This window comes from Pteropus vampyrus, unplaced genomic scaffold (genome assembly GCF_000151845.1).
Source record: "Pteropus vampyrus isolate Shadow unplaced genomic scaffold, Pvam_2.0 Scaffold191, whole genome shotgun sequence".
In the NCBI taxonomy this organism is placed as follows: Eukaryota; Metazoa; Chordata; class Mammalia; order Chiroptera; family Pteropodidae; genus Pteropus; species Pteropus vampyrus.
Genome location: NW_011888972.1, coordinates 3,070,301 through 3,095,205, shown reverse-complemented (window position 1 = coordinate 3,095,205; position 24,905 = coordinate 3,070,301). Strand labels below are relative to the sequence as shown.

The 24,905-nt window shown below is 40.4% G+C and overlaps 1 protein-coding gene across 3 annotated transcripts in view; it reads right to left on the bottom strand.

The window, feature by feature from the left end:
* The window catches only part of EDA2R (ectodysplasin A2 receptor), a 36,042-nt gene extending 12,997 nt beyond the window's left edge, over window positions 1-23,045 (bottom strand). Inside the window, exons 1-3 of one of the 3 annotated variants that reach the window (XM_023537443.1) lie at window positions 22,970-23,041; window positions 10,041-10,099; window positions 9,065-9,161 (exon numbers count right to left, since the gene is read on the bottom strand). In XM_023537443.1, the coding sequence (XP_023393211.1) occupies window positions 9,065-9,151 (87 nt within the window). In that variant the 5' untranslated portion in view covers window positions 9,152-9,161; window positions 10,041-10,099; window positions 22,970-23,041. Of the gene's footprint in view, window positions 1-9,064; window positions 9,162-10,040; window positions 10,100-22,843; window positions 22,918-22,969 lie in introns of those variants that run through there. The other 2 variants (XM_011371485.2, XM_023537444.1) reach the window with 2 other exon arrangements.
* Window positions 23,046-24,905: the final 1,860 nt, after the last annotated feature.

The window sequence follows — 24,905 nt, the reverse complement described above, 5'->3', positions numbered from 1 at the left end:
GAGCTGGAAATATTTCATAAATAGCTTTAATCACTACCTACTTCTCAGTATTTTGTGAATCTTTTACAGATAAAATATATGTATGTGTTGGGTTATAATGAGAAATTTATTTCTTACTGTTGGTGAAAAATGTTTGAATGCCATTGGTATACTGGAGAGATGAATGATCTAGCTGGCTCTTGTCTCAGGTGTGGTATTGACTCAGTGTGACTCTGGACAGTTCCTCTCCATTTTGGGTAATCAGAAGAGACTGAAATAGACAGTCTCTAAATATTCTTCCAGCTCTGACATTCTAACCTAGGAACAAGGCTTCTGGCCTGATATGTCATGGCTCGTTATCAAAGACACAACTCTAGTTATCAATGGATATTAGCTATTTGGTAGTTGTGGCAGAAGCTGGCTGGTTGTTCAACAAATTCATTTTTCTTTCCTCCTGGAAATACCGTAGCCCATAGTCCCTAACCCCACTTCAGTTAGGTGAGGCCATGCGCCTAATTTCTAGGCAATGGAATAAAATGATGTATGCCTCTCCTAGGCCTGTCTCCCCACCAAAAAGAATAGCCTGTTTTTAGCTTTATACTTAATTTGTATTTAAATATCCTTAATTTCCTTTATACTTTGACTTTTTTTGTGCATAGAGACACCTGCAAAGATGATGAAATCAATATATTAAAAATGAAGAGGTTATCAGGACAATGAAGGGGGTGGCAGCTCCAAGCTTTCATTCTCTCATGGAAACATAAAAGAGCAAGTAGAAACTGTCAGAAATCTTGAAAACAGTCAAAGGTTTACGGCAATGAAGCAAATGTTGAATCAAGAAAAAGGCAACTTGAAAATGTTAGGAAAGATTCATGTCATTCCTTACTTGCCCTTACCACAACCCTCTCCCTAAAGGAGCACCAGTCCCAAAGTGGAGGCAGTCTTGAAGTGGCATCAGCCAGTGTTCCTAGTGTGAGAGCCTTATCCCTAGTTGCAGAGTGAGTTGAGTAAAACCTAATCACAAATTATTGTGTACGTCTGTGCGATCTAAAGGAGTGATATCTCCATTTCACTCAATTCAGAATGCAGACTGAAAACAGCTGGGCATTTGTTTTAAAATATTACTAAGTAAACTAACAAACCACAGATGCCTAGGGTGACAAATTATGGGTGAAGATATACAATAGGCTGCCTAATCCTAGGAGCTAAAGCTGGGGGAGATTCTTTCAGAAATTAGGACATTTAAAAGCACCCAAGTATATGGGGGGATTTATAAAGGCACATGTATGCCTAGAGCTAGGCACATGCTTAGAAAAGACTGGAGAAGACCCAAAGCTTACAGATTGGGCTGATCCATAGTCTAAGTACAATTTTGGCTAAGTGTTGAAGGAGAAGTTCAACGCAGAGCCAATCTGCAAAGACTGGGAGAGGTGTATGTGTGTGTGTGTGTGTTGTTTTTCCTTTATTTTTATCTTTGGTTGTTGATATTGGGTTTTTAAGTCCTGGCACTCAAGGAAATCTCTATCAAAATATTAGCTGAACACAATCTAAATGAACACAGACTTCATTGACTACATGTGGCAAAGAATACAGTCTTTGAAAAAATAGTTTGGAAAAACACTTAAACAAATGGACTACTATAGCCTTTAACAAATAAAGTAAAAAAAAAAAAAAAGCTAAATATAAGGAAGGGGAAATCTAATTTCCAGAGTTACCACATTATAATAAAAAAGAATGACTAGTTTTCAACACCACCACCACCAAAATCACAAGGCATACAAAGAAACTGAAATGCATGGCACCTTTTAAAGGAGCAAATAAAACTGACAGAAACTGTTTCTGAGGAAGTCAAGAGATTGGACTTACTAGACAAAGACTAAAAGTACTGTCTTAAACATGTTCAAAGAAAAACATGAACAAAAAAACTAAAGAAAATCAGAAAATAAGTGTATGAACATAATGAGAAATCAATAAAGAAAAAAAAAGTAAAAAGAAATTGAACATAAATAATGGAGCTATAAAGTAAAATAACTGAAATGAAAAAATCACTATACTTGTTCAACAGCAGGTCTGAGCAGGAAGAAGAATGAAGGCAGCACAGTTCAAATTATCAAGAGGATAAAAAATAAAAGGTAATGAGGAAAGTAAACAAAACCCAAGAGACACTGTAAGGTGGACTAACATACACAATTTTGGAGTCCTAGAAGGAAAAGAGAGATATAGGAGAAGAAAGAATGTTTGAAGAAATAATGCTAAATACTTCCCAAATTTGGTGAAAGGAATATAAACATATCCATGATACTCAGTGAATTTCAAGTAAAAAAGTCGGAGACACATCCTGAGACATATTATAAACAAAACATGGATAACTAAAGACAAGGATAATATTTTGAAGCAGCAAGATAGAAACAATTTGTTAAGTCCAAGGAATCCTCAATAAGCTTAAAAGTCAATTTCTCTTCAGAAACTGTGGTGGCTAGAAGGCAATAAGGTGACATATTGAAGTATAAAAAGAAATAAAATGTTAACCAAGAATTCTATATGCAGCAAAAATATTCTTCAAAAGTAGGGAGAAATGAAAACGTTCCTAAATAAACAAATGCTGAGGGAGTTTGATATCAGTATACTTGTACTACAAGAAATGCTAAAGGGAGTGCTTCAGGCTAAAATGAAAGGGCACTGGATAGTAAATCAAAGCTATACAAAGAAATAAATATCTCAGGTAAAGGTAAATACATGGACAAGTATGGAAGGCAGCATTATTGCATTTTTGGTTCTTAACTCCACCTTTTCCTATATGTAAAAGAAAATTGAATAATTATTATAAATATTTAATTGGGCACACAATGATTAAGGTAACAATAAAAGTGAAAACAATAATATAGAGAGAGGTGAGACGAAGCTGCAGAAGAATAAAGTTTTTGTACACTTTTGAAGTTAAATTGGTATCAATTCAAACTGCATTGTTAAAATTTAGAATGGAATTAAGTGGAATCTGCATGGTAATCATGAAGAAAATGTCTAAAAATATACACAAAAGAAATAAGGGAATTAAAACTTTTCGCAGCAAAAAAAATTATCTGGCACAAAAAATGCAATGATGTAGAAAATAAAGGACAGAAAATGGCATAAGACATATATAAAACAATTAACAAAATGTCAGAAGCATCTTCTTAAAGTATTACTTTTCATGCCAATGTTTTAAACTCTCCAAAGGCAGACTGACAGACTGGATTAAAAAAACAAAAAAACAAAAAAACAAAAAAAACATGTTAACCTAAATCCCCATCAACAGACTGGATAAAGAAGTTATGGTTCATATATACAATGGAATATTGCTCAGCCATTCAAAAAATTATATCCTACCACTTGCAATGACATGGATGGACCTAGAGGTTATGCTGAGTGAAATAAGTCAGACAGAGAAAGATAAATACCATAGGATTTCACTTACATGCAGAATCTAAGGAACAATAAGAACAAAGTAATCAAAAACAGAGTTACAAATACAGAGGACAATCTGGTGATGGTCATAGGGGAGAGGTTGGGAGGGTTGGGAGAATGGGGTGAAGGGTTAAAGAAGTACAAATCAGTGGTTGATAGATGGGGGAGCATGGCATAGGGAATGCAGTTAGCAGTAATGTAATGGCTAGGTGGAGAGCCAGAGGAGAGAAAGAGCAATCAAGAGGATCATTTCATAAACTATATATATGTCTAACCAATGTACTGTATACTTGAAACTAATAAATTAAAAAAAAATGATCCACCTATATTCTGTCTAAAAGAGGTTCACTTTATAATCGAATACATAAGTAGATTGAAAGTGAAAGAATGAAAAAACATATTCCATGCAAATAGTACCAAAAAGAGACCCGGAGTGTCTATACGGATGTCAGACAAAACAAACTTTAAGTAAAACACTTCTACAAGAGACAAGGAAAGACATTATATATTAATAAAGGGTCAATACATCAAGAAAATATAACAAGTATGAACACATGCACATCAACAGCAGAGCCCCCAAATCCAGGAAGCCTTGACAGAATTTAAACGAGCAATAGCAGTTCTACAAAGCTAGCTGTAGACTTCAGTACATCACTTTCAATAACAGATTGAATATCTAGAGAGATCAATAATGATATAGAGGGCTTTAAAAACACTATAAACCAACTAAACATAACTGACATATGTAGAACACTATACTCAACAAAAGAAGAACACACTTTTTTCTCAATTGCACACGGAACGTTCTGTAGGACAGACTATGTGTTAGGTTACAAAACAGTCTCAATTAATTTTAAAAGGCTGAAATCATACAGTGTCTTTTTCTGACCATAAGAGAAGAAAGCTATAAATCAATAACAGAAGGAAAACTTGAAAATATACAAATATGTGGAAATCAAATACTATACTTTTAAACAATCAATGAATCAAAGAAAAAACCACAAGGGAAACTAGAAATTACTTAGAGAGCAATTAAAATAAAAACACAACATACCAAAATTTATAGGATACAGCAAAAGCAACCATACTCAGAGGGCTGATGAAACCCAAAGCTAACAGAAGAAAGGAAATAATAAAGATTAGAGTAGAGATAAATGAAATAGAGTAGAAAAATAATAGAATAAATGAGATAAAAAGTTGATTCTTCATGAAGATCAACAAAATGGACAATCTTTTAGCTATACTGACAAAGAAAAATGCTCTGAGAGAAGATGCAAATGACTAAAATTAGAAATGAAAGTGGAGCTATACCTATCAACTTTAGAGAAATTAAACAAAAGGATTACAAAAGTTTTATGAACATTTGTATACCAATAAAGTTGATAATATATATTAAATGAACAAATTTCAAGAAATCCACAAATTATCTCAACTGACTCCAGAAGAAATAGACAATATCAACAGACTTATAAGAAATAGAGAGTCTGACTCAGTAATCATAAACCTCTCAATGAAGAAAAGTCCAGGACCAGATGGCATCATCGATGAATTCTACCAAGCATTTAAATGATTAACAGTGATCTTTCTCAAGGTCTTCCAAAAAGCGAAAGAAGAGGGAAATCTTCTTATTTGTCTTTTTAGCTCCTCACACTCAGTGAAATCTCTATCAAAATATTAGCTGAATGTAATCTAAATGAACACAGACTTCAAATTACACACTAATATCCCTTGTGATTCATGCAAAATTTTTAACAAAATCCTAGCATAGTGAATCCTATAGCATATTAAAAGGATTATATACCAAGTGGAATTTAGCAGAGAAATGCAAGGGTGATTTAACTTAAGAAAATCAAACAATGTAATAAAGCTCATTAGTAGAATGAAGGAAAAAAATGATCATTGTGATTGCCACAGAAAAGACATTTGTCAAAACCTAACACCAATTTCAAGATAAAAACTCTCAGAAAACTAGAAACACAAGGGAACTTTCTCGACATGAAAAAGATACATGTGAAAAAAGCCATCTAACATTATAGTCAATGGGAAAAGACCAATACCTTTTCTCCTGTGATCAGGAACAAGAACATGGTAAAAAAAACATGGCTACTTTTACTGCTGAAATTTGACTATACTGGAAGTCCTAATGGAGCTATTGTCAAGACAAGGAAAAGAAATAAAATGCATTCAAGTTGGAAAAGAAGAAGTAAAACTATATTTGCAGATGACATGATCTTATGTATAAAACACCTAAATGTCCCACATGAAAGCTACTCGAGCTAATAAAATGTTATAGGCTGAATTGCATCCCACACCCAAACTCATATGTTGAAGCCCTAACTCCTGGCACCTCAGAACATGACTTTATTTTGGAGACAGGGCCTTTAAAGAGACAACTAAGTTAAAATGGGATGGTTAAGGTGAGCCCAATTCAATATGCCTGGTGTCTTTATAAGGAGAGATTAGACAGAGAGAGAGGGAGAGAGAGAGAGAGAGAGAGAGAGAGAGAGAGAGAGAGAGAGAGATACCAAATGCAGACAAAGAGAGATGATCACGTGAACACACAGCAAGAAGGCAGACACCTATCAGCCAAGAGAGGCCTTAGAAGACACCAGTGCTGCCTAGGCCTTGATTTCATAATGCTAATCTCAAGAACTATGAGAAAATAAATTTATGTTGTTTGAGTCACACGAACTGTGGTATTTTGTTTTAGCGGCCCCAGCAAAGCAATACTTAATGAATTCAGAAAAGTTGTAGGGTACATGGTCAATACACAAAAATCAGTTGTGTTTCTATATGCCAGCACAAAAGAATCCAAAAAAAAAATTTAAAGGCAATTGCAATGTTGGTATGGACAGATGATCACTAGAATTAGTGGAGTGATCGCTCACATTGGAAGGTATAAAAATGTTGAATCACTATATTGTACACCTGAAACCAATATAATAAGGTAAGGTTGTATCCAAATTGTAGTTCAAAAAAATACTTTTTCTAATTCAAATTATAATAAATCTGGACAATAACACACACACACACACACGCACAAGCGATTACATTTCATAGCATCTAGATGAATAAAATTCCTGGGAATAACTTCAACAAAGGAGGTGAGAGAATTGTATACTGAAAACTAGAAAATCTCTCTGAAAGAAATTCAATCTTACCTAAATAAATGGAACGACATCCTGTGTTCATGTTTAGGAAGACTTAATATTGCCAAGATGTTGATTCTACTGAAAGTGGTGAATAGGTTCAATAGAATCCTTATCAAAATTCCATCAGTACAGAAATTTAAAACCTGATTCTCAAATTCATAGGGGATTACAAGGGGTCCCAAATAGTCAAAACAATCTTGAAAAAGGAGAAAAAATTTTGTATTTCAACAATTACTACAAAGCTACATTAATCAAAATAGTCTGGTATATTGGACATAAAGACGAATGGAATAGAATTGAGTCCAGGAACAAACCCGTGCGTCGATGGTCAATTCATTTTTGTCAAGGGTTCCGAGTCTGAGAGTCTTGTCTCATTTGGCAGGTACTCATGCCTGGCCTCCTTGCAGTACAAAGATACTTACAGCACCCATTTCTGGCCCATGAGATATAAAAAATCTGTTGGGAGCATCTAGGAAAATATTTATTCCCTAATATAAGTCAAGCTACTTTGTCCCTCCCCCTTTTTCCTGACTTTGACTATGATGTAGAGATGTGATGCTTTGAATCGTGGCAATCACGAGGCCACAAGCATGAGGACAAAACAGAAAGGTGTCCAAGATGAAGGATAAAAAGAGCGTAGGTCCTTGCCGACATTGTTGACCCGCCCAATTGACCACAAGGCTCCCCGCCTCCAGATTTCATTATGTAAAGAAACATGTTTATGGTTCAAGCTGTTACGTTTTATGTAACTTTTAACTCAGTAATTGAGTCAACGATGAACTAATTTGCCCACAGCAAAGCTGGACCTCAGATCCATGTCTACCAGGCTCATGTTTACTTTTACTAAACCATTGTGACTTTGAGCAAATCACATATCCTATTTGAGTCTTAGTTTTCATCATCTAAAACTTATGGGGCTGATAATACCTTCTCAGTGGGACTGCAAGTCAAATGAGATCATGCATATGCAAGCTCTTTACAAGATACAGGCTGCTATACAAGCACAAGCTGTTTATATATAGAGATTTTGCAGTACAATATTGCAATTTATTCCTTTTCTTGAGCTTTCTAGTGGTGCTGAAATAAAAGGCAACCAGAGATGTGCTTAGAAAAATGTACATTTCATCATGAGCCACTTTGTGAGAGTAACATTGCTTCAAGAGATAGAAAGAATCAGGTCCATTGTAACGTCCAACATGACCTAATGTCTGGTAATGTTTCCTTGGTCCCATGTGGGTACTCTGCAGTAGTAGTACAGATGTTATGTGTAAAGAGTTAAAATGAGAGCTAGTGCGTATGTCTGTTAATATCCCCTAATCTTAGTCTTTTCATTTGTGAAATAAGGAGGTGGGAAGAAGGAGAGCTAAATAATTGCTACCCAAAACCCTCCAAGGAGCTCCTGGTTCACTTAGAAAAAAATGAAGAATTCTCATAGGCTTCCTGACTGCACAGAGTTTGGCCCGCAGCTCACTCCGTGATCTCACTGTGCACCACTGTCCTTCTCACCGTAAGATGGCTGTGCGAACCTCCTCCTTTTCCTTGAACGTGCCTAGTTCATTCTCACCTTGTGACTCTGCGTTAGCTTTTTCTTGCCCCAGAAGGTACCTCCCTAGAGAGGCCTTCTCCCGCTACACTATCTAAAACTGTCCCCAGTCTCTCTGTATCAGATCACCCTAATTTAATTCGTATCATACCTCTATATCTAAGTTAGTCATTTATCAATGTATGTATCTACTTCTTTGTGTCACTAGTTAAAGGGAAAGGTCAATGAGGGTGTAGGTTTAGCCCGTTTTATCATAAGCACTCCGCCTACAACCATGAAGATGTTCAATAATGATGGCTAAACGCATGAAGAACTGCAGAAAATAAAATGCACATGTGAAGAAAACATCTGTTGGCTGTCTGCTCTCAGGCTTTTTGGCCCCACCTGCAGCCTAAATTTAACACCCCTGCAGGTTCTGGGACAAACAGGGACCTGAGATAAGGACAATTAAGCTCCATCTTCACAAGCCAGGGCTTGGCACAAAGTGCCTGCCTGACTGGTCATTTTGTTCTGACCCTCATGACTCACTGAGACACTAGACCCTCTCTAGTTCCCCGCCCCTTAATCCCACCCTGAACAGCTTCAGGATGGAGGCTGCGCCTCCGCCTCCTGAGTTCTCTTCTTTCCCACTCTCTGAACCCCAGGTGGGTGGGCCCTGCCTTAGCGGACAGATAGCCCTAATGCTAGTCTTCCTAGGCCAGTGTAGTGCACACATCCTCTTGAGATACCCTGTTATCTCGTGAACTCTCCTCTGACCCCGATCTTGCCAGGTTGACTTCCTGCTGGATCCGTGACTGCTATTGTCATAATCTTTGGATTCTGTGTTTAGCCTGCTGAACTGGATTAGCCTCAGGTGGGCCTGACTATCCCAATCGTGAACCCTCTCAATTACCAGGATGGTCCCTAAGATGTAACAGAAAAAACGATCGTGACTCGGGGAACTTACCTTGGAGAGCTCTTGTCCAGGCCCACATAGCTGGCAGGTGACACACCGTCCCCATTGATCCCAGTACTCATTTTCTTGGCAATCCATGATGGGAGGGCTGTGGGTACAGAACACAAAAAAGCAAGGAGCTAAGGGAAAGAGATCGCAAGGTAAGTAGTAGCTTCCGTGTCACTTGGTTTGTGTCCTCTTAATCTAGTCTCCGGCTCTGACTTAGAGGGGTTGAAAAAGCCAACATAAGAAAGCGGATGCTTATACAGTCCCGATCACGTGCCGTGACTCTTTTAAATGCTGTATGTGTAATGATTAATTAAATCCTTAGAACAATGATAGCAGGGATATTAGCCCCAGTATGTGTATGAGGACACTGAGGCACAGAAGCCAAGGAATTCACCCAAGTTCGCACGGTTACTGGCTATGTCACTTGCTGAACTGGAAAGAGAATAAGACAAGAAGGTGGCTTCTGTCGGGAGGATAGATAATAACCATGATTTCTCACATGTGGCCAATTATTAACAGTGTAGAAAGCACTTTCATATACAATGATATTGGTTCCACACAATGTCTATGTGCAGTAGGCAATATAGGGATCATCACCTTTCTTCTGTGTCTGAGAAAGCTGAACCACGGTTCTCTTTTGCCAAAACTGTCTTGAGTACCTCTGAGGACCCCTGACTGCTATTGCCTCTGTCCTAGGCAGGACGGAAGGGGAGAATGGCCCAACATGAATATATGTCTTGCTGCATGAAGGTGTGGAGAAGAGGAGACACTGCTCAGATAACAGTCCTTGGAATATGGACGGCATAGTGCAATCACATTAGCACTGGTCTGAGAGCTGGGAGATATGGGTTCTAATCCTGACTGTAGGGCAACCAATCATGCAGGTTTGCTCAGGAATAATAGTCTCCCGCAGAACATGGGACTTTCACTGCTAAAACTGGGACAGTACCTGGCAACACGAGATGCTTGGTCAACTTACCTGTTGCTTCTTCTTTCAACCTATGACTTTGGATGAGTTTCTGGCCTCAGTTACTTAATCTGCAAAAAGGAGACAGTACATTCCTCACCTCCCTTATATAGCTCTTGGGAGAATTAAATTAGCTAAGTAAGGTCCATCGAACCATTGTGAAGGCTTTGAAAAGCTATGCAAAATAAGACAGAGTTCAGTATGCACAGAGATAGTTCACTACAAAGATGAATTTTAATGAGGGAGACTCGAGTGATGCATACCCAGGACTTGCACTGTTCAAAGGGAAAAGAGGGCTCAGATTCTTTTGCTCATTCCTTAACCTCATGCTGAGATGAATCAGCTGGTTTCTGAAAGTACTGAAAGCACTGAAAGCCAGAAGAAAAGATAGTGTGCACTGGACATGGAGAGGCTATCACTCCTCCCAATGGCAACAGAGGAAGTCATCCTGGCTGGCACCTGGCTTGAATGCATCTTTTCCCATAAAGTGAGCCATTCTCTCCCATTCCTTTATTCAGAAGAAAGCAATCCACTTTGCAAAAGCTGAAGATGCACCCTCCTGTGTTGTTTTGTTTACTGGCCTACAGTGTCAGCATCAGTAGGCATGCTCCCCTCCCTAACCCTCCTTCTCATTAAGGACCATCAATGGTCTCACAGCCCTCGTGACAAGGGCATTAAGTGTCACAGGCACAGGGCCAGCATACTGGTCTGAACAACTCCCCTGCGTCCTTTTCTTGTATTTTCTTGGCCACGAAAACAGGAAAACTTTGGCAGGAGCCAAAGAGCAGCCCTGCCACCAAGCGGAGCTGCTGACACAGTCATCCGAGATTTCCACAGCAGCTGCTTCTGGCCTTTGGGTGTCCAAGACACCCTATTTTGGGTGTTTTCTAGAGCCCCATCCATCTCCTAAATAACATGTGGCATGAATCCTAACCCACCCCTCTAGCCCTGGCTTTGAGGCCTATGTCTAGGCCAGGCGAGCTTGCTGCCAAATCCCCATATTATAACACGGGGAATAAACAGAGCACTTTTCCACCTTTTTTCCTCAAACTGTTTCTCTAAAGCATACAAATTAAATTGTTTTTCAGTATGAGGTTAACAAATTACCTTGATTAAACAGAACAAAATCACGTAGACTCTGATCTGTTCTGAAAAAGTCAGGGCATATGGGTAGAATTGTCTAACCAGGGTTAAATGTAATTATCCACGGAAAAACTCAGACCTTATGTCAAATTCTTCCCTGTGGTCAACAGTGTGATGTGGCAGATGTAACTGCCTTTTTATTTTAAGAGAATAATTAGGTTTTGAGACAATAAGAGCTACTCGAAGGTGTCCCATAATTGCATCTAGATATTTTTCTGAAGTGTCGCAGAGGATGTGCCCAAATCCTCCCAACTGCTGGATAAGTCAGCAGTACAGACAGGCCGATAAAAGTTTTATACATGTTCACACCCACATAAACACTATCTAGGAACCTTTCCGCTACCTCGGCAGGATTTCTCATGCCCCTTTCCAGTTGATACCATCCCCTTCTACCAAGTAATTTCTATTCTGGCTGCTATCACCATTATTATTAGTATTACCTGTCCTTGAACTTCATATAAACTGGATTCATACAAGAGCATTCTTTCATTTCTGACTTCTCTTTGCTCAATGTAATGTCTATGAGATTTGTGCATTATTTTGTGTGTAGCAACATCTGTTCTTTGCCATTGCTGTGTCATATTCTATTGTATGGATATTCCATAATATATTTGTACATTTTTTGGTTGGTGAACATGGCTGTTTCCGATGTGTGATTATTATAAATAAAGTTGCTATGCTACGGTCAATTGATTTTCAAAAAGTGTACCAAAACAATGGTACACAATAGGAGAAGAATAGGCTTAAAAAATATTGTGACAACTGGCTATCCACATTAAAAAAATCAGATTGAACCCTGACCTCATGCCATATACCAAATTAATTCAAAATGGACCAAAGCCCTAAATGTAAAAGATGAAACAATAAAACATGAAAGTTTATTAAAAGAAAACAGAAAACTTTTTATACTTTTTAGATTTTTTTTCTTATAAGAAAACATAGGTGTAAATCTTTGTAACTTTGGATTAGGCAGTGCTTTTTTTTAGATACAACACCGGAAGCACAAACAGGAAAAGAAAAGAAAAAGATAAACTGTACTTAATCAAAATTTAAAACTCTTGAGCTTCAAGGGATATTATCAAGAAAATAAAAAGATGACGCCCAAAATGGGAGAGAGAAACGAAATCATAGAGATCAGATAACAGACTTATGTATAGAATATAGAGAAAGTTAACAACTCAACAATAAAAAAGACAACCCAATGAAAAATGGGCAAAATATTTGAATATGCATTACTCCAAGAAGATATATAATTGGCTAATACATATGAAAAGATGATCAAGATCATTAGCAAGCAGGGAGATGCAAATCAAAATCACAATGAAATCCACTTCACACCCACTAGGATGGCTTAATGAAAAAATGGGGGCGGGGTGTGATTAACTGTTGACAAGAATGTGGAGAAATTGGGACCCTCACATATTGCTAGTGAGAATATAAAGTAGTTTACACTTTGGAAAATGGTTTTGCAGTTCCTCAAAATGTAAACCATAGAGTTACCATATGGGCCAGCAATTCCACTTTTAGGTATATACTCATAAGAATTGAAAAAAAAAATATCCACACGAAAGACTGTACATAACTATTCCTAGCAGCATTAATCAGAATAGCCAAAAAATAGAAAAAATAAACAAAAAAACAAATAAAACAAAAGTCCATCAAGTAATAAATGGATAAACAGTGGTCTTTCCGTATGATGAAACATTACTCAACTAGAAAAAGGGATGAACTGCTTAATTGATCCATGCTACAATGTGAATGAACCTTGAAAATGTTATACTCAGTGAAAGAAGCCAGACACAAAAGGACAGGTAATTCCATTTACATGAACTGTCCAGACTAGGCAATTCAGAGACAGAAAACAGACTAGTAGTTGTCAGGGCCTAGAGGAAGGAGAGGATGGGAAATGACTGCTTAATGTGTATCAGTTTCATTTTGGTGTGATGGTACGTTCTGGAAGTAGATGGTGGTGATGGTTGTAGAACCATGAGTATGCTAAAAACCAGTGCACTGTACACTTTTAAAAGGTGAATTTTATGGGATGTGAATGATATTTCATTTTTTTAAAAAACTGATTCTTCAGCTTTTTCTTTAATACTGTGAACTACTCTGTATTTTTCCAAAAGATATTGCCTAAGTTAACCCCATGATAAAATTTTTTTAAAGCTACCATGACTATCCTTATATATACCTCCAACTGTGATTTTTTTTTCACCCAACTTCTAACCCAAATTTATCGAGGAAGTGCTGTTTGGGTATACTGATTAAGTTTAACCAGAGGGGCTGACAAATGGCAAAATGACTAGAGTGTCTCCTTATTTCATCTGCCTGTGCCACGTGGCTGCTCTCCCTGCCCATCCACCTGTCCTGATTTCTCCTGCAAAATAATAACCTAGAAGAGTAAAAATGAAAGCAGATGGGGAAGAGGAGAAGCAACTAGGCTGGGATTAATTATAATCTCCACATTAGCTCATTGTGCCCTGAATAATCAATGTTGGCCAAGTTTCTGCTGCATGTAAGGTAATCGGGCTGCTGGCAGCAGCTGCCTCTGGCTGCAGCTTGGGGCTGCCGCTCTTCTCAACTTGCACATGCCTGCGGGGTGAAACATGCATTCTCTACCTAGGGTGGGTGGACAGGACAGGGTGATAGGGCTAAATTAAGAATGTAGGACTTCAGGGAAGATATATGCTGCGCCTGGACAGTGCAGGAGGTGTGGGATTAAAGAGGGTGAGGAAGCAGCAGCTGGTCTGCGCCCTGCCCGGCCCCCTCCTAGGACACCACTCGCGTGCGCGGGGCTGGCGCAAATCAAAGCAGTTGCTCAGCCTGGCCTGAAAACATGACTTTCTTTGAAAATCAGGCTTTTAATATGTATGGTGCCCTCATCATTTACAGATGTTTGGCCTCCAATCAAGATGTTGCTTTAGACTTGGTGCTGGCTCTCAGCCTTCCCTTTCCTGGCCTGGCCCTGTGCCTCTCCTATCCCAGCTTTGTCTTGCCTATAATATGTTTTAAAACTATTAAATAGCTCACGTTCTTCCTACCCCAGTATTTGTGAAGTTTGCATTCCTCAAACTGGTGCATGGTCCCAGGCCCAGTCCTGCCATCTGAATCATGTTCCTCCCCAGTGGTGGACCGAAGGCCCTTGTTCATACTACGAGGGTTTGACCAGTCTCCTACAGTCGTGGTTTTCAGTATAGGCTGCAACTTGAGAGCTTCAAAAATACCGATACTTGAGTCCCACTCTCAAGATTCTGATGAAATTAGTCAGAGGTGTATCCTGAATATTTGGCATTTTAAAATTCACCAGGTGATTTTCAGGTGGCAGCTGATGTTGAAAATCACTGTTTTAAGGGTTCTTTTTGGCTCTCGTTTCTTTTGCCTGCATATAAGTTACAGCTATAAAAAAGTTTTCCTGTTCCCCCACATTCAGAGGGAACTAGGTGAGGGAGTAACCTGGGGCCTACCCATTTTTTTTTTCTAGAAAGAATGGGCAATAAAGATAAAAGGAGTGAGGGTGCAGTGGTTCTTTTAAAATATGTTAGATCGTGTCATTTCCAACCTCAAAATCCATCGATGACTCTCCACCTCACTCAATAAAACTAAAGTCTTATAATGGTCAATGAGCCCTTAGATGACCTGCCTACGTCCCCTTAAGCTATTACTTCTTTGATCCCATGACCTACTCTTCCTCTTATTTTCCTAACCCAGCCCAGCTGGCCTCCTTGCTAGCCCTCAGACTTATCAGGAATGCTCCCACCTTAAGGCACGCTTTTCCCCAGATAGCCACATGGCCGCCTCCCTTATCTTCTTCAGTTCTTTGTTCTTATACCATTGTCTTTGTGACCATTCTTTTAAAACTGGAGCTTCTCTCCACATTCCCTATCCCCTTTCCTCTTCTTCTCAATAGCACTTATGACCACCTGACATACTATATATCTTTTTTTTTTTTTTGCCTGTTTGTTAGAATGTAGTGTTTACTACTTCACCCCCATGCTTAGAACAGTGCCTGGCACATAATAAGTACTAAATAAATATTTGTTTGATGAGTTGATGGTGAAAGCCTACAAACTAATGGCAACAATCTTCTGAGTGAAAGGTTTCATAGTTTTTAAAGGGCTTCACATCAGTTAGCTCTAAGAATCCTTACAATAAAATAAGCCTAGGAGTAAGCCAGGGATTATTATCACCAATTAATAGATTTTTAAAAAACAAGCTCGAAGAGAAAAGATTCCCATAAAATTATTTAACTACTAAGAAACAAAACTGCAGCTCACAGGTAATTTAAGATCCACGGGTTTAATGTGCTTTCCAAAGCAGTAGCGAACTCTGAAATAGGGAGTGGAGTTCCTCTTAGCGTGTCGCTGAAATCTAATTTTTCACCAGTAATAGTTTAGGTTGTCAGAAAAAGGTATTTTCTAAACGTTAATCTGACTGTGCTTTAAAGAATGCCTAGACAGTTACTGCCCAAACTTTGGAAGACAGAGGCCAGGAAGATGAAGGTGGTAGCCAGAGGAACAGAAGTGATGGTTGGAGATACAGACATTACAGAGACAGTCAATAGGACCTTAAAATTCCATGGATGTGAGAGCTGAGGGAAAGACATGAGTCAGAGAAGATTCTGAGGGTTTCTGCTTGGAACACTGGGAGAACCTCAGGGCCGTGAAGAGTGAAAGAGAAGTTGCTTGTTAGAAAAAAATAAGGACAATGTACTCAAGTACTCAGTTTTTCAAATTATTTTAATTTATGTAGAGTTGGAGGGAACAGAGGAACATGGCAGCTGGTGATGCCCGGAAGGCAATTAAAATATGCAGAACACAGGCTAGGACTAAAGATAAGGCAAAAGCATGAAAGACCAGATCATGAATGCACATTAGAATTATCTGGGGGACTTTAAGATAAAGTTTAAAATAACAGACCATTTAAATAAAAACTCTGGGAGGCTGAGTACCACCGGCCTAGATAAATCATGGCAGAAGTTTAGATGAACAAAGAAAAGTGCCAAGAATAAGATATTGTGGGACATCCCTATCTCGAGCCAGAAGAGAAAGGATATCCAGCAGCGACCAAGAAGGGGATGCCAGGAAAGAAAGACTTGAACCTGGGTAGGACAGATTCTTAAGAAGTAAGGCATGAGCAGCACTGTCAGTTGTTGATACTAGGAGGTAGGGGCTATCAAAACCAGATGCATTATTCTGATGTGATTTTGTAGGCATGTGATAAAAGTAAATTCTCTTTAAATATTAAGATATGTTATAATATGCACATGGAATAGAAACAGCTCAGAAACCACAGGTGGTTATTACAGTTTTTAGCAGACTTCTTTTTCCAAAGTGGCTGAAGAATTTCAACTGTTAGTGGTAGCAACATCTGCTCCAGTAATGTCAAGATGAGTACATCAGAGGAGAACGGAGGGAGCTTAAAGGAGCTTCACCTATTTACCTTGTCCGTTATTCAACTGTACAGAGCAACAGACAATGCCTTAGCAAGAAGAAAGATGCCAAAGTAGAAAAAGAAAAAAAATCTTATTAAAAGCAATTGTTGGTTTCCCCTTAATATGATGGAGGAGGTAAACGTGGTGCTTGCCTCCTCCCATGACCACATCAAAATTACAACTACAGAACAACCATCTCTGACAATCACCTGAAGTCTAGCTGAACAGAAGTCCTATGAGGACGCACAGAAGAAGCTATGTTGAGACAGCACCTGATTCTGCACGATTCGTGAATCTTACAATAAAGCCAATTAAATCATTTTAAAAAAGCAATTGTCAGTGTACAGGCACAGATACAATTGACAGCCGATCGAACTGGGCCATTTCCATTTAGTCAAAAGCAAACACTAACCATATGAGTTAAATTCCCTTTCCTTCAAAACATGTGTGAGCATACACATTCACAGTTAAAAAGTACAAAACTAAACTGACAAACATAACTTGAAAGACTGTAAATTAAGGAGTACAAAGCGCTAAAAAGTACATAGATGTTTGGTTAGTGTTTGGCAATGGCTGAGAAAGAATTGTGAAAGGAAGGAGGGAAAAGACTGTGTAGCCAAGAATACAGTGATATAATTAATAAAAGGAATGGGATGAAATTAAAACCAGCAAACTTTGGGCCGATTATGATGGGGAAATATCCTTTTAATGATTGCTGAAACAGTCTTCCCAAGTGGGAGCAAAGGCACAGAAACTCCCCTGGATGATGTTCAAGGGAAAAATGAGATAATGTATGTGAGTGCTCTGCAAACTCTGGATTGTGCCACACATGTGAGGGGTTGCTATGATTGCTGTTACTATCACACCCAGAGCTGGGGAGCAAAGGACACTGGAGACGAGCCACAGGCCAGACAAACAGCCAATACCTGAAGCCCATGCTTTGCTCCACTGTGGCCTGAGCCAAAGTGAGTCACTTATTTATGTACCAGCCCCCACAAGATAGTGAAATTATGGTATCATCACAGATGAGTTACCCCACCAGCAGCACTGGGAATGGGTATTCATTGACTTCCCATGTAGGGTGTGCTTTTGACTGAGTTGTCCCAGCTGGGAATTGGATTCATGGAAGGATTTTTTTTTTGCAGGGCTGGGAAGTGGATAAAGCTCAGTCATGTGCACCAATTTCTGATTTCTATTATTTTTTTGGTCTTGCCCCACATTCTCTGTACCCTGTCCAATTTACCAGGCAACCTGAAATAGTTGTACCTTCCTGAAGATATAAAAACAGTGCATTCCCTCCCACAGTAATCTAAATTCTATTAAATACACTATCTCTTACTCATAGGCCAGAGAATGAAATATCCTAAGGAAGCAGACATATAAGTGGATGGGTATTTGCAAGCATAGCTCAAGACCACTTATCCTTAATAGTAATGGGAGAATTGGTCCATAGAATAAAGCCTGCCTATACAGGATGAGATACTGATGGTAAAATATTCCTTGCATTTTTTTTAGGATGCCTAAGGGTGAAGGGGGCGGAGAAAAGTGTAAGACTTGGCAGGGTAATGGGAGAAAGGTAAATCTGATACAATAAGAAGCCTATGATCTCACATGTAAGTGCATATTCTGTAAGACAATTTACAGAATCCCACAATCTTGGAGTTAGAAAAGAGTTTAAAACTCTTCTTAGTCCCAGCTTCCACTTTGTTGTCCAAAAAAAAAAAAAAATACCATCCAGCTCTACGTGAACTCTTTCAGTAATAGCCACCTCAGAACTCACAAGACGACATATTTCATTATGGTTTATTTTTTCTCCTCTCAGAAACAGATTAAAACTTCAGAACCATCACATAATTGGAAACATATTGTCACAGAATCCCAAAAGGATTCTTCCCTACTCCCCTATGATGCTGATGGGAAAACTGAGGCCCAGAGAAGGGATGGAATTTTCCCAAAGTAACAGAATTCGTCAGTGGCAGAGCCAGGACTGGAATCCAAGTCTTCAAAGTCAGGGCCCAGTGGCTTGTCTATTTGCCATAATTAAAGAGAGAAGCAGGCTCAAGTTCAGGGCTGATTACTCAGTGAGTATATCACCAAGGCTCTTTCTTCGCTCTTTCTCAACAGGAACAACTCCAAAGGGTGGGGCTGGGTCGGGGAGAGGCGGCCCATGGAGAGAAAGTGGCGCTGCCCACTCATTTTGGCTCATCCACATGGTGGCTAACCACCTTCTGGAAGTGAAAACATCTTACTCTTTGACTCCACTGTACATGTTACATGGCAATTCCTTTATTTTTGAGGATGGCATGATGTATTTTGGGGTGCTTGAGGGAGATCATAACTGTAGTCACTCTGAGACAGGAAGAATGAATTTCTGGCCATTGAAAAAACACTTGACAAGAACCTTCTATGGTAGTCATTCTGTTAGCACTTGGTGACAAGAAGAGAAACCAGATGTGAATAAAGCACCTTGTCTGCCTTTAGGAAGTAATCGGCTTATCAGAAATACAGAAAACACGTAGAGGCAACTCTAACCCAAGACACACTATAGCCATTCTCGTGTCTCCCACGAACACAGAATAATCTTCCTTCCATTTTACAGACTGATGGTGCAACCGACTCACATTCCTCTTGTTAGGCACCCAAGGAGAGAACTGATAGATGGAGCTAGTTTCCAGAAAGAAAGCAAAGACAAATAGCTTCTGCTTCAATATCGAGCTTCAGCTCTGAGAAATGGCTCCGCAAGATGCTCGACTCTCTGCAGGAGGCATTCGAGTGGAGAGGGTCAAGAAAACACTCAGAGGAGACTTTGGGCCTGGCTCATGTTCCCAGGTAGAGAGGTATGCCTCAACTCTCCTCTAAGAGTAGGGTCTTCTGCCCCCGTAAAGAGCTTTTTCTAAATGAGTTCTTTCAAAGAAGGAGTGATTAGTATAGGGCAATTAGAGGATCTGTTCTCTTGTCTCCTTCCCTAGTGCCAAGGTTGGCCTAATTGCCCAGCCTGAACCTTAAACCCAAAGAGCTGTGGAAAATGGAAAAGACAAAACAAAACACCAAAACACCGACCTCAGGGTAAGAAAAATCTGGCTCTGGGTTTTGGCTCAGACACTTGCCAATGAAATGATCTCTACCAAGTTTCGTTTACTCTGGGCATGTTTGGCCACCTGTATAACTAAGGCTAGAACACCTGCACTTTCCCTAGTTGGGGCAAGGACTCAGTGGGATGATGGATTTAAAAGTACTTGGCACATAGTAGGAACTTAAGAAATAACACATTACAAAGCAGCTTGTGACATTCACTCATCTTGCTCCTTTTGCAGTGTTTCCCATCATGTTGAACTCATGACCATCGTCACAATTTTTAAAGCTCAAAACCTCACATTCTTATTTGAGTCGACACCACACCATATGAGAAACAGTGGAAGAGCTCGGCTGTTGGATGTAGGATAGGAAGATGTGGGAGGATCTGGTCTCTGTCTTTGTATCTTTAAAGAATTGTCATGAAAGAGAATGAGCAGACAGCTCTGAGTGGCCCCAGAGAGAATGATAAGACCTCTAGGTGCATACCACAGGGATACTGAGTCCAGTTGAACAAAAGGAAGAACTTTTGAAAAGTCAAGCCTTTCCATGAAGGGAATGGACTCTCTCATAGATCAGTAAGTACAGTCCCTCTGGAAGTGTCCAAGGCAGAGATAGTGGAGAAGGTATACTCCCCTCCAACTGGCTTGGGAGCTGGGCCCCGGCCCCATCTGTAAGTCTGTCTTTGTTGGTACCACAGACACTGGGGGACACACCCATTCCCACCCACATCCTCTGTCCTGATGCTGAAAGTCCATGTCAATTAAATGGACAGTTGTGTCCAAGTGAAACTATGAGAAGATAACTCGGCAGAAATTTATTCCCTTTATATTGTTTGATCTCTGTGTAAACATAACAGGACGCTACAAAGACTCAAAACCAGATCTCTTTTGCTGAAAAAAAAGTTAAGATAAATTTTGAGGTTTAAAACTTTTAAAAAGGAATGTTTTAAAGTAAAATGTCAGATATTATGCTAGATACTTTACAGGGATTATTTATTTTAATCCTCCCAACAAAACCATGACATGGGTACTACTTTCCCTGCTTTTCAGCATAGAAAACTGAGGCTCAGAGAAGCTCAGTGTTTTCCACTGGGCTTACTGCCGGTGTTATGACTGAGAGGGTGGAATAATTCTTTGTTATATCAAACTGGTTGGCACTAAATGCAGAAGTATCTCAGTCTTCATGCAAATAAAACAATCCACACTTCCCACACGTATTTCTAAATGCCCTATGGAAATGCAATCCTGGTTGGGAATAACATAAATATGCTTGGATCACAAACAGCAGGTAAGCAGCAGATCCAGGACTTACATAGAGCTGTGTCTAGTTCAGAAAGTGGATATTATTTTTATTGCACAGAAGTGGATAGAAGTGGGATAGGAATGCACAACCTCCCAAAGTCTAAGCCAATCTCAAGAGATTCTGATGTTCTCATTCCTTCTTCTTCAATCTCATATAACTTATCACCTTCTAAGTTCTGTAGAGTTAACTTCTGTGATGTCTAGTTAAATTCATTGCCTTCTTTCTATTCCCACAGCCACCACCTCTCACATTTCCCTATCCCAAACCCAATGCTCACGTTTAACAGGCAATACTTCCTGAAACACAGATTTGACTTTTTTCTTTAGCTCAGAAACTTTCAATGGCTTTCTACTGTCTGCCGAATCAAACAGAGTATAGCATCCACACTCTTCCACAGTTTGCCGCCAATCTAACCATGGCAACTGCAACTTCCACTCTTCCCCTTAATTATACTCTAACATCCAGTTCAGCCATTGTTCTTTTCACAGGCCCTGAGCTTCCTTGCATCCAAACAGTTGTTCCTGTTGCCTTCTCTACTTGGATGGCCTCTTCTTCTATTTCCATCTGTTGAAATCCTATCTGTGATTCATGGCCCATGTTAAATAATAATAATACTTAACATTTATTGAGTGCTTATTTTGGTCTAGCCACTGTGCTAACTGTGTACAAGTATTTTACATGGATTACTTAATTTAATCCTCACAAAAACGTGATGAAGTAAGCCCTATTATTATCTCTATTTTAGCCTAGAGTAAATCAGAGTTCAGAGATGGGGAAGCAATTTTACTTCTCCAATGTTGCACAGTTTATAAACAGTGGGAATGAGATTTGAACTCAGGGCTCTGGAGCCCTGAAAGGTGTTACAAGGTCAAAAAACAATAAAAAAAATGCTTTCTGATTTTCCCTGGTTCAGGTTGATAGGATGCTTACCTGATAACCTCAAAGCATTTGGACTGAACCTTTAAAAACTATCCTGTATTATATTTATTTGTTCTTATACCCATGATGAGACCATCAGGTCTCAGTGGGCACAGCCTATGTCTTAAATATCTCACACAGTGGTGGCACAGAGTAGGTGCTCTGTGACACTGTTATGTTAAATTGAAGATATGGTGGGTGAAGAAGGAACAAGAGAGTTGTGTAGGGTAAGATGCCCCGCTCTCCTGCCTTGGCCAACCTGTGTGACATGCCAACACCTGTTCAAACCAGACCTTATTGTCTCTGCTTTCCCAGCCTAGTTCCTGGCGGGTCTCTTCTTGTCCCCCCATTCTCACAGCTGCCTCAGCCTTGGCCAGTGTTTGGGGTAAGGCAAGATCAAAATATCACTGCTGTGGGCTTAGCTTCCAGGAGTGAGAGATCAAGTGAAACCCAGCCGGGTGGGTGACAGAGCAGACTGAAAGCCCCCAAATAGAGCTTGTGTGCTCTTTGCACAAGCCCTGACTTGCCCAGGGGCCACGTGGGTGGGCTGGCAGCTAAACTTCCCTCGGGATGCTTCACATGTCAGATCCAACCCCTCCCTTCCTCCCTCCCCTAAGCGCTCAGCCTCCTTCTCTTCCTTATCTCCCAGCGTCAGATGTTCAGGGTGGTTGGACGCGTCCAGGCATGTTCCCAGAGGCCAGAGGAGCCCGGTAAAAACCTACAGAGGGAGAACCTGGCTGCCAAGGCCATCAGGGCATTAATCCAGGTCCCTGTCACTGTAAACAGCAACTTTGGATGAAGACGAGTAGACTGACAGATGGCTACAGGATGCCTTCCCAGCCCTTCTGACTTTGTAGTGCCGTCACAGGGTCGTCCCAGCCTGATCCTGAACTTCCACAGGTCTGAGCTGCCTCCTTGTCATGCCAGGGGGTGTTCCCATACTTACCCTGTACGTGGAAGGACAGATGGATCTTGCTCCCACAACAGAATTCCTGGACAGATGCACCTCAGTGCAGGCCAGACATCCCACCAAGCCCCCACCGCTCAGCCCCTAGCCCCTAACCACACTCACAGCAGATGAAATCCGTTGTAATCAAAGCTCCTCTCCAACTCATTTCACATCCACGTGTAGCAACAACAGACCCAACCCGCCTTCTTCTCCTTTCCTGTTACGCCCACTTCTCCGCCTCCATGAGGTTCCCGAGGCAGTTATTGGACCACCCAAATGTCTAGGCGTGGCTATGCAAAGAAGTGCCTGCCTCCCCAGAGATGGACAGTGGGTGGAAAGGGGGCGGGGCTGGTGAACAGTGACCAAGCCACTCCTATTGCAGGAACTGAAAAGCTCCAGCACTGAAGCAGGGGTGAGAGAGGGGACAGCAGAGAGTCAGTTCCTGCCCTGTCTGTGGGAACAGAAGGAATGGTCACGTGGTTGCAGGCACATTGCAGATTCCATTTCTCATGACTATTTTACAGGAGGGTGCAGCTCAGCTCCTCAAAGTTCAGTATACGTGTGTTTGCAGGCCTGAACTTTGACAGAGAGAAGTACTGTTGGAAAAGTAACGATTTTCAGACTCATGGCAAAGCCACTTCAAGTTCTGGCTTCGCCTTTTTTATACCCCATCTTTCAGAGGAGTAGGTAGGATTTGGACAGGAGGAGGAGAAGAGACATAAAGCAGGGGAAAGACTACTAAAAATCAAGGAGAATTGAACTGTGAAATCAATCTCTGCAAAGAAAGGATTGGAGTAGATAGTCCCAAAGGGCTCTTCTCGCAAGAGTACTTTGGGAGTTTTCAGGGGGATACAGCAGTGAAGAAGTCCGGGAATGTTACTAGGCCCTGACCTTGAAGAATTTGCACAGGAGTTGGGGAGATAAGACAGACTAGATAGAGAACAGCACACAGTATGGAATGAAGGGCCAAACTATGAGGTCCAGTCTAGAAAGGCAGTGAGTGGGGGAAGGGGGAAGGAAGAGAGGAGAGAGAGATGGAGAGAGAGAGAATGTAGCCGGGCAAGGCAAATGTTCTTTAATAGATTAGGGAGCATAAAAAATATGGAGGACTGAATATCATTATGAGTAGAGGGAAACTGTGAGCCAAGGCATGGGGGAGGGGACCAAGCAATGTGCCATGATCAGACCCTGAGGGGCCTCAGCTGGCGTGGGCAAAAACCATATGCTAGGAGTTTAGGGTGGAGTGGAGTCACAGCACAAGGGCCGCAAAACCTGCGATGGAAAAAAAAAACGCTGACTACGCCCTAAGGTGACTTTGACTAGGTCCTGAGTGCACTCAACATATGACCCCTGGTTAGAACTGGGACCAGGATGTGGCCTCTTAGAAGACTCTTGTGGGCTTAAGCCCAGAAGGAGGGGAAACCACCTGGGCTAGAAGCCTGAGTCTGTTGTGACCTTTGGTGAGTTCCTTAGCTACTCTGTGGTTCAGGAACCTTGTCTGTAAGATGAGAACAATAATGATCCCTTCCTCATCAGGTTGTTTTGAGGATTCTGTGAGTTAGCATACAAAATAGGGTTAATGTGTATAAGGAGCTTAGAACAGAGTCTGGGACATACTAACATACAAGTGTTGCTGATGCTGCTGGACCACAGACTATACTTGCAGTGGCAATGACCTGGAAGGGTGTCTATCATTGTATATGGATTCTAAGTGCACAGGAGTCAGAGAGCCTACTTTCAAATCCTGGCTGTGCCACTTCTCTGGGCCCTTTGTGGGACCTTAGGCAAGTTTTTCAACTTCTTTGTCCTTCAATGGCCTCATCTCTCAAATGGAGCCAACAATAGTACCTATTTCATAGAGCTGCTTTGAGGACTGAATGAATTAATGCATGTAACAGTGCCTAGTATATGGCAAATGCTATGTAAGTATCTGCTATCATTATTCCTTTGGGTCCATAGTCATCACACAATGGATAAAATGAATATGCATGGAGGCAGCTGAAGGAATACAAACTAGAATCCAGAGACCTCTATTCCAATTCTGGCTCTAACATCCACT